General features: G+C 37.1%; 1 protein-coding gene across 2 annotated transcripts; it reads right to left on the bottom strand.

The window, feature by feature from the left end:
* Nucleotides 1–5: 5 nt before the first annotated feature.
* LOC116405795 (E3 ubiquitin-protein ligase UPL6-like) lies at nt 6–15,834 on the bottom strand. Of its 2 annotated transcripts, XR_004218895.1 has the most exons (13): nt 15,401–15,834; nt 15,040–15,149; nt 14,697–14,816; nt 14,007–14,254; nt 13,833–13,919; nt 13,569–13,709; nt 13,256–13,381; nt 12,909–13,007; nt 12,500–12,567; nt 1,426–1,506; nt 727–800; nt 286–430; nt 6–62 (listed from the first exon to the last, which is right to left on the bottom strand). XR_004218895.1 is itself a non-coding variant. In XM_031889574.1 (12 exons), exons 4-11 carry the CDS (start codon nt 14,028–14,030, stop codon nt 728–730), a joined length of 699 nt encoding a protein of 232 aa, XP_031745434.1. In that variant the 5' UTR covers nt 14,031–14,254; nt 14,697–14,816; nt 15,040–15,149; nt 15,401–15,834; the 3' UTR covers nt 481–621; nt 727. The 2 variants fall into 2 exon arrangements, 1 of the variants encoding a protein (XP_031745434.1); XM_031889574.1 differs by lacking the exons at nt 6–62; nt 286–430 and adding an exon at nt 481–621.
* Nucleotides 15,835–16,405: the final 571 nt, after the last annotated feature.

Below are 16,405 nucleotides of genomic sequence, written 5' to 3'. Positions count from 1 at the left end.
TACTCTACAAGTCTTCAAGCACATGATGCTGCCTTCTTTCAGATGAGCAACATCATTCCGATCTTAACAGTCAGAAGAGCAAATCAAATCAATCCTAGCATATTCACAAATCACAACTAAAAAGTACAAACATTACAAAATAAAACATGCAGCGATATCAACAAGCATTCTGATAAATAATTAGCCAATTAATTGACATTACAAAATAAATAAAGAAAAAAATCATTGGAAAGATCACTGCTTAAATGAAATTTGAAATATCTCCCAATAGTTTTGATCGGTTACCCGAGTTGTGAGAGTGATCGGTTGATATTGCGTGCTTCCTTCAAGCGCTCCCCAGCTGCACCTGTTAGCTTCTGCCTCCGGAACCAGGTAAATCAATAAGATTTATTCTACTTGTTTTAAAGCTACTTAAACCATCTGCCAGTCTCTGCACAATAAAGTACTAGTCAGAAATGTACCTTGTCTCATACTGAGTTACTTTTTCACATGATTTTTGCTAGCAGGATAAATTAGTTTAAGCTCTAGAAGGAACCAACTTATCCCCTTAAGGGAAACCAAAACAAATAATTAAGAATAATGAGGATACGAAGTGGTCCTCGAGAGTAACCAGTTACAAACCTAATGAAAAAGCAAGATACAATTGTTATATTTTTGAAGTTCAGTTTTTCTTTAAGCCAACTTGAGACAAGAAGTAACCAACTGATGTGTAATGAAAATACTCACTTCAGAAATTTCTTTTGGTTTTCCACTGAGAAACTTTTGATAACTTCCCAAAACATCTCAATGACATAATGCTCCTGAAAGCATGAAATAAAAATTCAAATTCCGAAGTTCCCACATTTGGTTTTTCAATCCAGCAGAAGCATTAAAAAAGTGAAGATATTTCTCCGTTTCCTATCACAAATTTCTTGATCATGGTTGTGCCTGACCAAACAGAGCATTACAAACAATACAAGTCCAAAGTTTGTTTTCATAGTCATAGAAACATAAGAGAGGACTAGAAGTCTGAATAATGGTAATCAATTTATCACCCAGTTTCAAACACTAATACAGGCATATACATTGTATGAATTCGAAATTAATTGAAAAATATTAAAAAGAATCTAAACGATGACCAACTCCCTAAACTCCAAAGACTTCAAAACCATCTCCCAATTACCCGGGTGAGATCTTCCAACATCATCTACAATTTTGAAGTTTAATTGACTTGACATCACAATTCCGATTGCACTACAATAAATCTAGTATTCGATATCCTAAACCAAGAATTGTTCAACCTCCAAAGGAAGATTAATTGTAACTAATCTTCTTGCAAGATTTCAAATTTTCAAAATTTTATCGAACACAATATGCAAAACAATTACGCAGAAAAGAAAAGAAACAAAAATACATATATAGAAAAAAGGGTTTAATAGAACTTACCCTATGATAACCACTTGAATAAGTAGTATGTGTCCGTAGGTCATCAACATCCAAGCTGTCCAGTGAACCTGATATTGAAAGCTGAAATGAAATAGACCAGTCAAAGACAGCAACTCGATTTATCCTGGAACCACAAAAGACCAGCAACAAAACTTCATAGTATTTAGCCATTGGTCCATGATTTGACCTAAATTAGGGTTCTCTTTATGTTTTTCTTATCATTTCCCATCGCAAGGGAATTTTTTTTCCCACATCTTTTCCCCTTACAAGGACTTCAGTTGTCACCACTTAGAGTCCATGTAGGCTAAAAATAATCTAGTTCACTTTGTTTATTTCTCAGATTTTAATGATTAGTAAAATTCTGCCTCTACACTTTTACGAGCATTGTGCCTCTTCGAAAATGAACAACTTGAATCTTAAGGAAGACTAGTTTCCTTATCCAGAACCTGAATCTTCACTTCATCAAGGAAACCCACATCTATTCCTTCAGGTGAACTCAATAAGGAAGACCCTGATGCCTCTAGGGTTTAGGCTTTGGTTGGTTGCTGCCCAGATCACAAGATCAAGTGTACTCCTAATCATTCTAGGTTCTTGCTTTAATTAGTTTAGTGTTTCACGTCACATGAAAATTAAAGGTCGACAATGGCACATTATCAAAACTACTAACCCCCTCCCCCCCCCCCACCCACACACCCACACAATAAGAAGAATAAAAATGCAAATCTAAGTGCTTAACCCTACTGACTTTGTATGGTCTAGGAGAAAAAATGTTCCTCCTTTAACATACTTCTTTCCCAAATAGTATAATTAATACTAGCATGAAACAGGATTCAAGGCACATGAGGCAGTTGATGTGCAATGATAAACGAGTCATCAAGAGATTATATAACAGCAAAACAGCCTTTTCATGCAAACCACGTTACTATCTCAGTGAGTTAGTGATACCTGGAATTCATGCTCATTGAACATGTTGATCCATTCTTTCTGTATAAGCTGCTGAATCCCTCTCAAAAAATGAGAACTTTGTTGTCGTATCTGAGGAGGACATGTTTTCAATCAACATTGGAGTAGGGAGACACATTGGATAAACAAGGGACAAACTATGCTGAAAGTTCAAACGATGATTGGCAACAAGATGAATGAATGTGATGACATTTTCACAGGTGACACGACGGTTTTTTCCTCCAGGAAGTAGCTCTTCTTCAATTTGCTTTCCATATTCATTGTTTATAATAACAAAATATAGCTCTAGTTCAGGAATGTCACCTTCATAATTTAAGATAAGAAGTGAGAAAAAGATTCTACCAGGATACTAGATTGATCTAGATCATTGATCAACAGGCTAAGTGTGGTATCAGCTAAAAGTGATACCAGGGAATACACACCTTTAAGAAAATAAGGTGGCGATACAATTCAGGATCCAAGGATGGCAAGTCATTTAGATAGTTATACATGTTGTGATGATAAACATTGGAAATATTCAATGTTGGGTTAAATATTATTCCATCTTTATACCATGCAACCATGCAATATTAAACTCTCATAAATTATATAGAAAGCTGATAGACCTCCCATAGTAAAGGTGTATTCCCGTAGGGACAAGAATAGGAAGAAGAAAGAATGATTGAGAGTTAGTTGGTATTTTTCCATTTGTGTGGGCCCTTAGGAATGTGTTTGTTAGAGTGGGGCCAAGTATTTTATTATTTCTCTGAGCAATTACTTAAGCGTCTTGCGTGGGAGGGTATGGGTATCTTTTTGGACATATGATTTTGGTATAGACTCTCATTAGAGCGTGGAGAAACTGGGGAGCTCTCAAATCCTTCCCCACAGTTGATAAATAAAATTGTGGCTAAAGCCTTAACAATTTTGGTATCAGAGCCATCTTTCCTGGTATGGTTGGTAAGATGGAAGCTAGGATAGTTGAACTGGAAGAAGGTTTAGAGGGAGTAACCACAGGGACGACTGAAATGGAAAGTAGAGTAGAAGCAAAATTTTTACAAGTGGAAGAACGACAATTAGCATTTGAAAGGAAGATGAAGAAACAATTTGCGGAAGCAGAAGTTCGAAGTACAATGGCTGAACAAAAGATTGAGGATAATCTGTAAAAATTGAGTGAGGATATGAAATTGTTAATACACAGGATGGGAGTGATGGGAAGTGCTTCAAAAGGATCCACATCTAGTGAAAGAATGATTACGGACAAGGGAAAGGGAATAATGAATGAGGAACAAGTTCAAGAAGAAAAAAGTGAACAAAAAACTAACCCGGTGGTGGATGAGGGAGTTGGAGTACCATGTGCACCAAATATCCGTGAGATACCCCTTTTTGACATGAGGCTACGAAAACTGGAGGTGTCGATATTTAAAGGGGAGGAAGAAGAGAATGTGGATGGATAGCTACAACGTGTGGAGCGCTATTTTGTGGTGAATATCTGACGGAGAGAGATAAGTTGGATGCGGCGGTCCTGTGCTTGGAGGGGGAAGCTTTGGACTGGTATCAATGGAAGGAGGATAGAAAGAAAATCGGCAGCTGGACAGAATTCCGATAGCTTCTGTGGCCAGATTCAAAGCGTCCGACCAAGGTCGTGGGTTCAAACAGGCCATTATTCCCAATTCCAAAAGATTTGGCTGCTGATTTGTCTATGCAAGTGTCTCCAGTAGAAGTATTGGGAGTTCGCAAAACAATAGAAAAGGAGGACAACTTAGAAGTTTTGATCCGTTGGAGTGAGGGGACACTTGAAAGTGCAACATGGGAACAAGCTGCTCTTATTCAAGAACAGTTTCCTGAATTCCACCTTGAGGACAAGGTGGCTCTTTGGGGGGCGGATAATGATAGACCTCCCATAGTAAACGTGTATTCCCGTAGAGACAAGAATAGGAAGAAGAAAGAATGATTGAGAGTTAGTTGGTATTTTTCTATTTGTGTGGGCCCTTAGGAATGTGTTTGTTAGAGTGGGGCCAAGTATTTTGTTATTTCTCTGAGCAATTACTTAAGTGTCTTGAGTGGGAGGGTATGGGTATCTTTTTGGACATATGATGGAATTAAAGAGCTCACCTGTCTTAAAATAACGATCAGGCATCTGATGTCCTTTAACGATAGTGGCTTTTCCTGCTCATAAAACTCCTCATTGTCAATTATTATGAGCATGTGCCTGATTGATAAGGAAAGAAGTGATCAGGACATGCCGAATCTTATAACATACCATATAATTATATAACATCAGATGAGGAATTAAAGCGAAATTCAAAAGTAGAGGAACAGGAATAAAGAAGATAATCTTACTTGTACACAGGACAAAAAACAGCCAAAGGTAATAGCCAACCAGGTGCATCTCCTGATAAATATGCCAATTTCTCTGAAAAGGATGACCATTTTTTATTCTCGTGGCACTTTTTAATAAAACTCCAGAGTACTGGAACTAACTCCATTCTGTATGCTAGAATAGTCATAATTTTTTATGTCCCACACCAAGTTGTACTTAAAAAGATCTTTTCAAAAAAAATCTATAGAGTTTTTTTTTTCTTTTTTAAATGAAGTACATGCATGTTATGTTTCTCGTTATTGAGAAAACATGACCTTTAAACCATTACTAACGCCATTATATCCAAACAGCAAGGTACACAAACCTAGTAGAGGATGACACATGCAACTTTGTCCATTGGGTAGAGAGAGGTGTGAAATGTGAATGTCCGCCACAGTAAAGGAAGAGTAAGAATTTGAGAGGAGAAACTCCAATTGGGATCAACACGTGGGCAACAACATGGCTTCTTACCAACATGAGAACTCAAAAGAGACAGCGATGTTCTAGAGAAGCCAATGAACTCTTGGAATGTGAATCTGCACTTTCCTGCAATAGTTTGAGTGTGAATTAGTTCTCTGAAAACACCTGCAGAGGATAAACCACGACAAAACAGAATGTCTATAAAAAAAACCACTTGCAAGTAGAAAAAAAAGGAAGTACATTTATACCTTCCCTGTCAAAGTGATATCCCTAATCAACGCATATGCATTTCTTTCCAGGAAGTAACCAACAATTTTACAAACCCATGGGAGTTCAGGTTGTAATAAGAAAATAATTGTGTCTAACAATAGAGTTGCAGGTGTGTTAGAGTTCACAGGTGCAGCCAAAAGTTGATTCCTCAATTGGTTTCTATCAAGAACAACATCAAGTAAGAATAATTCAGAGGAAAAATAAAGACAACTTATCATATATATAAATAAGATTAGTCTGAATTCGTTAGCTGAAGGTAAAAAAACCTTTATGTCAATTATATATATCTGAACAAAATCTAAGAAATATATCACTTTTCAACAAAAGAAATATATCATATACAATTAAAGGATCATAGCATAGAAAGCCAACAAAATCAACAATGATAGATCAAACATCTGTTTTTCCATTCAAAACGTTAAAAAGGATAAGTTTTTAATAAGGAATGTTGAAATGGAAAAAACTAATTACCTATTATGGTGTACAGTCTGGATGCAAGCATATGCAAATTTCTTAACTCTCTAATCCACTAAGGCCTTGTTAAGTACATAATCCTTGCTAGCGAAAATGCTCAACATATTCCACCTGATATATGTAAGAGAGAGAAAGGTTAAGAAAGTACTAACACTAAGAGATATGTGCATATCAAGTTAGAACACTTTATAGATGATGATTATCTAACCTTAGAAAACCAAGCATTTACAAGTCAATCATAAGGGAAAATAACAAACAATGTGGCACCACAGTGGTTCAGAAACCAATCAATAATCTTTCTATGGTTGTCAACTTTTATAATAAGTTTCCCAAGGGAAAATCCGAGTCATAACAAGCCTCGTTTTCCCCCTACTATGGAACGAGGAGGATTCCTCCTCATTTCAAAGCCCTCGTCAAACTCAATGCTAAGTTTGACTGCTCCCTTCGGAGTGACAACAAGCCTTGTTTTCCCCCTAATGTGGATCGGGGAGGATTCCTCCTCTTTTCAAAGCCCTCATCAAACTCGATGCTAAGTTTAGAACGCTAAGAGTAGGTGGTTTGGTTTTGGTTAGGCCAAAAGTAAAGTTTTCTGCTAAAAGCTCTGATAGTTAGGGAACTCAACACATTCTACTTGACCGAACCAAGTTGGATCTTTGTTTTTTTATGGGATTTTTCTAATGTATATTGCATGTGTTGTTTGTTTTTTTATAGCTCTTGATTGTCTAACCTTTTTACGTTTTGCATTTGCAAGTCTCTCTTTTGTTTCTTTGGTATGCAATGTGGTAACAAGGTCTTGCTAGAACCGGTGGGCTAACCTTTCTATGGTTCTAAACTTAGTTTCTAAGTTTGACTGCTCCCTTCGGAGTGACAACAAGCCTCGTTTTCCCCCTACTATGGAACGGGGAGGATTCCTCCTCTTTTCAAAGCCCTCGTCAAACTCAATGCTAAGTTTGACTGCTCCCTTCGGAGTGACAACAAGCCTTGTTTTCCCCCTAATGTGGATCGGGGAGGATTCCTCCTCTTTTCAAAGCCCTCATCAAACTCGATGCTAAGTTTAGAACGCTAAGAGTAGGTGGTTTGGTTTTGGTTAGGCCAAAAGTAAAGTTTTCTGCTAAAAGCTCTGATAGTTAGGGAACTCAACACATTCTACTTGACCGAACCAGTTGGATCTTTGTTTTTTTATGGGATTTTTCTAATGTATATTACATGTGTTGTTTGTTTTTTTATAGCTCTTGATTGTCTAACCTTTTTACGTTTTGCATTTGCAAGTCTCTCTTTTGTTTCTTTGGTATGCAATGTGGTAACAAGGTCTTGCTAGAACCGGTGGGCTAACCTTTCTATGGTTCTAAACTTAGTTTCTAAGTTTGACTGCTCCCTTCGGAGTGACAACAAGCCTCGTTTTCCCCCTACTATGGAACGGGGAGGATTCCTCCTCTTTTCAAAGCCCTCGTCAAACTCAATGCTAAGTTTGACTGCTCCCTTCGAAGTGACAACAAGCCTTGTTTTCCCCCTAATGTGGATCGGGGAGGATTTCTCCTCTTTTCAAAGCCCTCATCAAACTCGATGCTATGTTTAGAACGCTAAGAGTAGGTAGTCTGATTTTGGTTAGGCCAAAAGTGAAGTTTCCCCCATTTTTATGGGCTTTTTCTAATGTATAATTGATATGTTGTTTGATTTTTTTTATAGCTCTTGATTGTCTTACTGTTTTTATGTTTTGCATTGTCAAGTCTCTCTTTTCTTTCTTTGGTATGCAATGTGGTAACTAGGCCTTGCTAGAACCGGTGGGCTAACCTTTCTATGGTTCTACATTTAGTTACTAATTAAGTTTGATTGCTCCCTTCGAAGTGACAATAAGTTTTGTTAATGTCGACCCTTTTCTAAAGGGATTTAGTTCATTGTGGCTAGACAAGAGGCTTCTAACTCATGTTTGACAAGACAAATTTGTTAAAACCATCCCAGTTTCTAAAGAGAGCCTCCTATCCTTTTTTACTCTATCTAGGCTAGGTTTGGACTAAGTGCATCATAGGTAAGTCACGACAAAGCAACAAAGGAAGACAAAGCTAGAAAAGTATCCATGCACTTATTTATTATACATGCAATCAAGCATTCACAACACACATACCATTTTCTCAATCATGCATTCACATCTCAATAAGAAATAGCTAAAAGGAGCTTAAAACAAAAAAGACAGCAGCTTATGCTCAAATTTCAGCACATATACTCATCAAAATTCAGAATTTCACATCATAAACCCGAGCTCAGTGCTCAAGGGTTGCCAATCATGCTTTTTATGCAAGATCTAATTAAGCTAAGAAGGTATAATGCTCATTATTGTATGGAAAGAATTCTGAAAAATTTTGAAATTTGGGCAAAATTTGAACCCCCAAGTTTACACTAAACATGCAAGCTAAGCAAGCTATTACCCACACCCACTCAAAAAATTGCTTTTTCTGTCCTAAAAGCTTTTGAAAATCAAAGTAAATGGAGAAAAATAAGGGGGGAACTTTGGACTCCCCTGGAAGGATCGACATCCATGACTTTGGTTTGAAGCTTGCATGGATAAACCTTTTCATTCCTTTTTCATTGATTATTCATCCTTGTTCCTGAAAATCAAAGGAAATTCTCTCAATTTTATATATTACTAAAATTAGGATACATATAAGTCTTAACTAGTCTAATAGCACCCTCCATTCATCTTCCCCTACACTGGCTATGGTATCAAAATTTTCAATTAAGTAATACGTCTACTAACGAACTTGAAAACAAAACACATCACACTAAAAAACACAAACATCACTTTAACCCAACAGAAGCAACTCTTTTTACCCTTGCACTCACTATCACATTACTATCATGTTTGTCAACTATCAAACTAACTCTTTTAAGTTATTTAGTGTGACTACAAAGTTATGAACACCACAATCTTAATTAAAACCTTTTAATAAATAAATGCCAAGTTACTACTCAAGAATGGCAAGGAATTCAAAAAACATGACAGCTATCCTAATTGGTTGAAAATGAGAAAAAGAAAGTTAGCCAGACAACCTGTTTGGACTACAAAGCCAGCAGATATGATTCCTCAAATTTGACCATTCACTCTCCATACTCTACAAGTCTTCAAGCACATGATGCTGCCTACTTTCAGATGAGCAACATCATTCCGATCTTAACAGTCAGAAGAGCAAATCAAATCAATCCTAGCATATTCACAAATCACAACTAAAAAGTACAAACATTACAAAATAAAACATGCAGCGATATCAACAAGCATTCTGATAAATAATTAGCCAATTAATTGACATTACAAAATAAATAAAGAAAAACAAGCATTCTGATATTTTTCTATTTGTGCGGGCAGCCGATGTTCACAAAACAGCATTTCGAACCCACGAGGGGCCCTATGAATTCCTTGTGATGCTGTTTGGGTTGAAACGCTCCGGCAACATTCCAATCAATCATGAGTGATGTTCTTCGCCCATATTTACGCAAGTTTGTTTTGGTTTTCTTTGATGACATCTTAATTTACAGCAAGTCCTTGGACGAGCATTTGCACCAATTGGCAATGGTTTTGGAAACTCTAGTAGCTCATCAACTGGTAGCCAACTTTAAAAAATGCCAATTTGCGGTTGACAAAATTGAATACTTGGGCCATGTTATTTCTTCAGAGGGGGTGGCAGCGGATCCAACAAAAATAGAAGCGATGGTTAAATGGCCAGCACCCAAGAACGTGAAGGAGCTAGGTGGGTTTTTTGGGGCTAACGGGGTATTATCGGAAATTCGTTGCAAACTACGGTTCTATTGTGCTGCCCCCCTTGACACAACTGTTAAAAAAAGGTAACTTTAAGTGGAATGAGACGACCGAGAACGCATTTCAGCAGTTAAAAGTCAGCAATGATGTCTGTCCCGATGCTAGGTATTCCTGATTTTTCACAAAGTTTTGTGCTGGAAACTGATGCTTCGGGTGTGGGTATTGGGGCTGTCCTAATGCAAAATCAACGACCAGTGGCCTTTTTCAGTCAAGCTTTACCTATTACCCATAGGTTTAAGGCTGTTTATGAACGGGAGCTTATGGCAATAGTGCTGGCTGTTCAAAAATGGCGACCATATCTATTGGGTAAGCCTTTTGTGGTGCGTACAGATCAGAAAAGTTTGAAGTTTCTTCTTGAACAACGGGCTATCGGGGGAGAATATCAGAGATGGATCGCTAAACTATTGGGGTATGATTTTGTGATTGAGTACAAGAAAGGATTGGAAAACAAAGCGGCCGATGCCTTATAGAGATTACCACCGGTATTTGAATTGGGCCTCGTAAGTATTGTGGGCGGGCTAAACCCTTCAGTTTTCATCGATCAAGTGGCTGGAAATGAATCTCTTAACAATATTCGACTATCCTTGATAAATGGACAACAAGCTCCAGAGGGATATTCGCTACAAGGAGGAGGATTCACCTAATATTACTTTATTATTAGCTGAATTCCATAACAGCCAGATAGGGGGACATCATGGTGCATTGAAAACATATCAAAGGCTAGCAAGGGAGGTATATTGGCGAGGTATGAAAGCCCATATCCGCACCTATGTTGCTGAATGTTCCGTGTGTCAACAAGCCAAATACTTGTCTTTAACTCCGGCTGGTTTCCTTCAAGCATTACCCATTCCGGACCGTGTGTGGGAAGATATTAGTATGGATTTTATTGAGGGCCTCCCCAAATCCGAGGGTTATGATGTTATATTGGTAGTTGCGGATCTTCTTTCCAAGTATGCACATTTCATCCCCTTGAAACATCCATTTGGTGCAAAAGTGGTTGCTGCTGTTTTTATGCGAGAGATTATTCGTTTGCATGGATGCCCCTGAAGTATAGTGTCGGATCGTGATCGTATTTTCACAAGTCTATTATGGGAAGAGTTGTGGAGGTTGTTGGAAACTCAGTTGAGACGAAGCACCACTTACCACCCCCAAATACATGGTCAAACGGAAGTTGTCAATCGAGGGGTGGAGACGTATCTAGGGTGTTTTTCTATGAACACACCTAAACAATGGGTTAAATGGCTAGCTTGGGCTGAATTAAGCTATAATACAACAGTCCGTACAGCCACATTGATGACCCCCTTCGAGGCCCTCTATGGGCAACCACCCCCCTCTATATTACCATATGTGAAGGGCTCGAGCCGGGTGAATGATGAAGTAGACCATTTGATGAAAGAAAGAGATGAAATTTTGGGCGTTTTGAAGGCCAATTTACTGAAAGCACAGCAGCGAATGGTCAAATATGCTAATGCTAAAAGACGGGAGGTGCAGTTTGAGGTTCATGATTGGGTTTATGTGAAGTTACGCGCCTTACCGACAGTCCTCTCTCAGCCGTTTTAAGCACACCAAATTAGCCCCAAGATTCATTGGTTCATTTATGATCGTGGCACGAATTCGTTTCGTTGCATACCGTTTGGCCCTTCCCAAGGAATCGCTTATACACCCGGTCTTTCATGTTTCTGTTCTTCGCAAGGTCGTGGGTTCAAACAGGCCATTATTCCCAATTTCAAAAGATTTGGCTGCTGATTTGTCTATGCAAGTGTCTCCGGTAGAAGTATTGGGAGTTCGCAAAACAATAGAAAAGGAGGACAACTTAGAAGTTTTGATCCGTTCGAGTGAGGGGACACTTGAAAGTGCAACGTGGGAACAAGCTGCTCTTATTCAAGAAACAGTTTTCCTGAATTCCACCTTGAGGACAAGGTGGCTATTTGGGGGGCGGGTAATGATAGACCTCCCATAGTAAAGGTGTATTCCCGTAGAGACAAGAATAGGAAGAAGAAAGAATGATTGAGAGTTAGTTGATATTTTTTCTATTTGTGTGGGCCCTTAGGAATGTGTTTGTTAGAGTGGGGCCAAGTATTTTGTTATTTCTCTAAGCAATTACTTAAGTTTCTTGAGTGGAAGGGTATGGGTATCTTGATTGATTTTGGTATAAGACTCTCATTAGAGAAGTGTGTAGAGATTGGGGAGCTCTCAAATCCTCCCCCACAGTTGATAAATAAAATTTTGGCTAAAGCCTTGACAAAAGCTAATGTAGAACATCCCCTTCTTTATGTTTCTTGAGTTTTATCCTAGAGGAGGTGTTTGAATTACCATTTTTTATAGTTTAGGATTAGTTATTTGAATTAACAATTTTGTATCTTGAGTTAGTTATAAGTAAACTAACTCAACCCCAAGTTAGTTTAACAACTCTTGTAATCTCCAGCCTATAAAAAGGCTTCTCATTTTCATTAATAAATGATAAAAAAAAAGGCATTATACATAAAGATTTCCTAGCTTTGCAATTACAGCATCAAAAGCAATGTACAGTTCAGATGAGACTTTATTCCAGTATAGAGTAGCTCTGTAATTGCAGATCAAGAAAGTGAAATGTAGCATGGAAATCCCAAATTCAACATTTGGAAGTTAGCAATTGACAATCTCATTAGTAGGCAGTGCACCCATAATAAAATGTAAGATTTTTAGAACCCTAAAAAATTCAAGTAACTTGCAACTAGTCATTGTCATGACCATCAATACTACGATTAGTGGATCAGCACAAAATACAAAACAGTAAGACAGTAAATCTTTAAAAACCTTACTTCTGTTTTAACTTGCTCAAGAAGAATGTTGCAAAAAGTATATCAACAAGAATTCCTTCAAACATGACCTACAGGAAGAAGGGTAAAACAACAACATCCTGTCAAAAATCATTTAATGTGATTGAGATCTTTTAGCATGACTGCTTGAGAACTTTTAGCACAACCGGGCAGCAACTTCAATAACAGAAAAACATGCATAATGTAGGAAGACAGCAGATTTCAAATTATGACATTGTATTTATGAATGTCAGGCGATACATTAATGTTCCAAAATTCAACCAAAGTATGGGGTGAAAGATATATAAGAATCTTCCATGATAAGGCCAAGACCAGGATATCCTTATCCAAAAAAAGAAAAAACTAATCAACCAAAGTAAATTCCATGTATGATTGGGAATTATGGCCATACCTTTGCCAAAAGAACTTCGAGGAAATGGAAAAACTGGAGATGTTGCTCATGTATCATTCCCGAACCAGGATTGGGGTAGAGCAAATGGTCAGCAATTTGCTGGATTACCAAGCAGAAAATAACTTATATTAGAAAAAATGAACAATACATACCCACATATTACTGAAATTTTATGAAACAGATTTCAAGCAACCAATTTTTATATTGAAATGTGATCTCACAACTATTTTTATTTTGAAAAGCGATTTCAAACAACTATGGCTGTCTCATCACGCTTCATGTTATCCAATAATACTACAGGATTAACAAAGCCATGCCATGCTAATAATAAGGAATGTCGTGATAACCTTAAATAAACCATACTGCACGTCAAAGGCTGCCCGTGTAATGTTCTCCATGACATCTTTAAAAATACCACCACCATCAATTCCTGCCTCCTCAACTCCAAATTCATTAACAAAAGACACACGTATCTGCATGCAGAAAACTGAAGCAATTGACCCAACACAAACAAGAAAAAACTAATAAACAATTACAAGTAACTCTGCAACTATAGGATGCAGAAGAGGGAAGGGGTCGTTTTCACGAGGGCAAAGAAAAAGATAGAAAAAAGTAAGATAACAATTTCATTTTTCATAAATCATGGAAGTCTGAAATTACCGATCCTCGAAGATCACCTTCAGACAATGCACTCATCTGACTGAAAGCATCTTCCAATATATGATTTCGTCGAATTCTAAACCGGTTTCTGGCAAAAACAGCAAGAGATCCATTCCTTTGCCTAGCTGCTGCTAGTTGTGTCTGTGAAATGAGTTATAGAGAAAGTAACCATAAATAAAAAATATCTTACATATTTCTATAACTAACAGTCATCCAAGAAATTCAATATTGTGGATAAGGAAACCAAAAAAATAACTTGCTTACAGTGAAAATCTTAACCCTGCTAGTAAACGGTACTAAAAAGGGAACTCGCTTGTGTATATCATTTGCTCTGGTATTTTCTATCACTGCCTACAAAGAAACAAGGCCAAGTAAATAATTAGAATTACGATCAGATAGCAGGTCGTTAGAACCAAAACATTCATTGAGAACAATTACCTGAGAAATGAAATAATCATTCATCACGTCAGCATGGAAGTCACTGGGTGGTGTAAACTGCCGTCTATTGTTCCAGTCTTGCAACTACAACGAGACAATTTAATCTTAGTAGATCGACAAAATGATGCATGGATAAACAATCTTGGAACTTTGGACTCCCCTGGAAGGATCGACATCCTTGACTTTGGTTTGAAGCTTGCATGGATAAACCTTTTCGTTCATTTTTCATTGATTATTCATCCTTGTTCCTGAAAATCAAAGGAAATTCTCTCAATTTTATATATTACTAAAATTAGGATACATATAAGTCTTAACTAGTCTCATAGCACCCTCCATTCATCTTCCCCTACACTGGCTATGGTATCAAAATGCTCAATTAAGTAATACGTCTACTAACGAACTTGAAAACAAAACACATCACACTAAAAAACACAAACATCCCTTTAACCCAACAGAAGCAGCTCTTTTTACCCTTGCACTCACTATCACATTACTATCATGTTTGTCAACTGTCAAACTAACTCTTTTAAGTTATTTAGTGTGACTACAAAGTTATGAACACCATAATCTTAATTAAAACCTTTTAATAAACAAATGCCAAGTTACTACTCAACAATGGCAAGGAATTCAAAAAACATGACAGCTATCCTAATTGGTTGAAAATGAGAAAAAGAAAGTTAGCCAGACAACCTGTTTGGACTACAAAGCCAGCAGATACGATTCCTCAAATTTGACCATTCACTCTCCATACTCTACAAGTCTTCAAGCACATGATGTTGCCTTCTTTCAGATGAGCAACATCATTCCGATCTTAACAGTCAGAAGAGCAAATCAAATCAATCCTAGCATATTCACAAATCACAACTAAAAAGTACAAACATTACAAAATAAAACATGCAGCGATATCAACAAGCATTCTGATAAATAATTAGCCAACTAATTGACATTACAAAATAAATAAAGAAAAAAATCATTGGAAAGATCACTGCTTAAATGAAATTTGAAATATCTCCCAATAGTTTTGATCGGTTACCCGAGTTGTGAGAGTGGTCGGTTGATATTGCGTGCTTCCTTCAAGCGCTCCCCAGCTGCACCTGTTAGCTTCTGCCTCCGGAACCAGCTACTTAAACCATCTGCCAGTCTCTGCATAATAAAATGATTATGAGCCTAAATTTTACAAGTACCAGTCCGTTGAATATAGAAACGTGATACTCATGCTTTTCCATCCTAAACAACAGAACTATCTGCACTTCGATTTACAAATTCATTGCCTTTTTCCGACAGTGCCCACAACTGTTAGTTGTTACAGGTATACTTCTTTTATTTATTTATTTATTTATACTAAATTCAATAATACCATATTCCAGATGTTAGCAACATTATTTTAGCATTACCTTGGATCGGGATTCAACAACACAGGTAAAAAAAGCAGTATGTGATAGCGAACTCTCAGGAACGGTCGGGTTAGAAGAGGGAGGCCTAGGTGGAAGCGGGCTCTTCAGGATTTGGAATCGAAAACCGATCTGAGGGTGGAGAATTTTCTTTGGAAGACTTGGGTTTCCGAGGGGGTCTGCGGCCCTTGATTTCGGCACCGTTAAGGCTAGAAGAAGAAGAAAGTGGTGGATCGACGAGATGGGTATGTCGCAAGATAGAGTTTCTTGGCTGCTTCACGTTAGAGAGGAAGAGCGAAATTTTGGAGGTATAGGAAGAGCGAAACGGAATTTGAGAGATAGGAAATCGCAGGGTTTGAGGAAGACGAAGAAGAGAAGGGGAGATGAGAGGCAGAGTAAACCGATGGAGAAGAAAAAGGGGAAAGAAATTTGAAATAAAAGAGACCGTTGAGGTTGAAGAAGAGGGAAAGAAAATTGACCGTGGAGGAGAGTTATTTAATTTTTGGATTAAATATTTTCTATGAAAATTAAAAAAGAAAAAGTTAAAAGGCAAATATTTTTACTTTTTTTTATTATTTATTCTATGAAAATTCAATAATAAAAAAGCATCTATATTTGCTTTTGGTATGGTTCACATTTTTATTTATTTGACAAAAATCTAACTAAATTATCATTCATTTTGACCTAATATTGCAAATATAAATTTATATTTTGCATCTTAACTACTCTTTGGCATTTATAATATCATTGTTCCACACCTCAATTTTTTTATTGTTGTCAAAAATAAACCTAATCCAAAATGAATTAGCAAATTAGGGAATAAATGTAATCATTGTTTTTGGGAGTTTGAGTTCGACCGTGATTATTGTTGAATAATTTTATTTGGATGCAAGTTTTCACTTAGACATGGACATTTTGCTATTTTAGCAATTTAAATTTAAATTTTCTTTTATCAAAAGTAAACCTCTTGTTTTAATGTTTTTCTGGTCATCCCTTTTAAATACAACT

The sequence above is a fragment of the Cucumis sativus genome, unplaced genomic scaffold, assembly GCF_000004075.3.
Source record: "Cucumis sativus cultivar 9930 unplaced genomic scaffold, Cucumber_9930_V3 scaffold31, whole genome shotgun sequence".
Taxonomy (NCBI): domain Eukaryota; kingdom Viridiplantae; phylum Streptophyta; class Magnoliopsida; order Cucurbitales; family Cucurbitaceae; genus Cucumis; species Cucumis sativus.
This window is presented reverse-complemented; position numbering and strand designations above follow the sequence as displayed.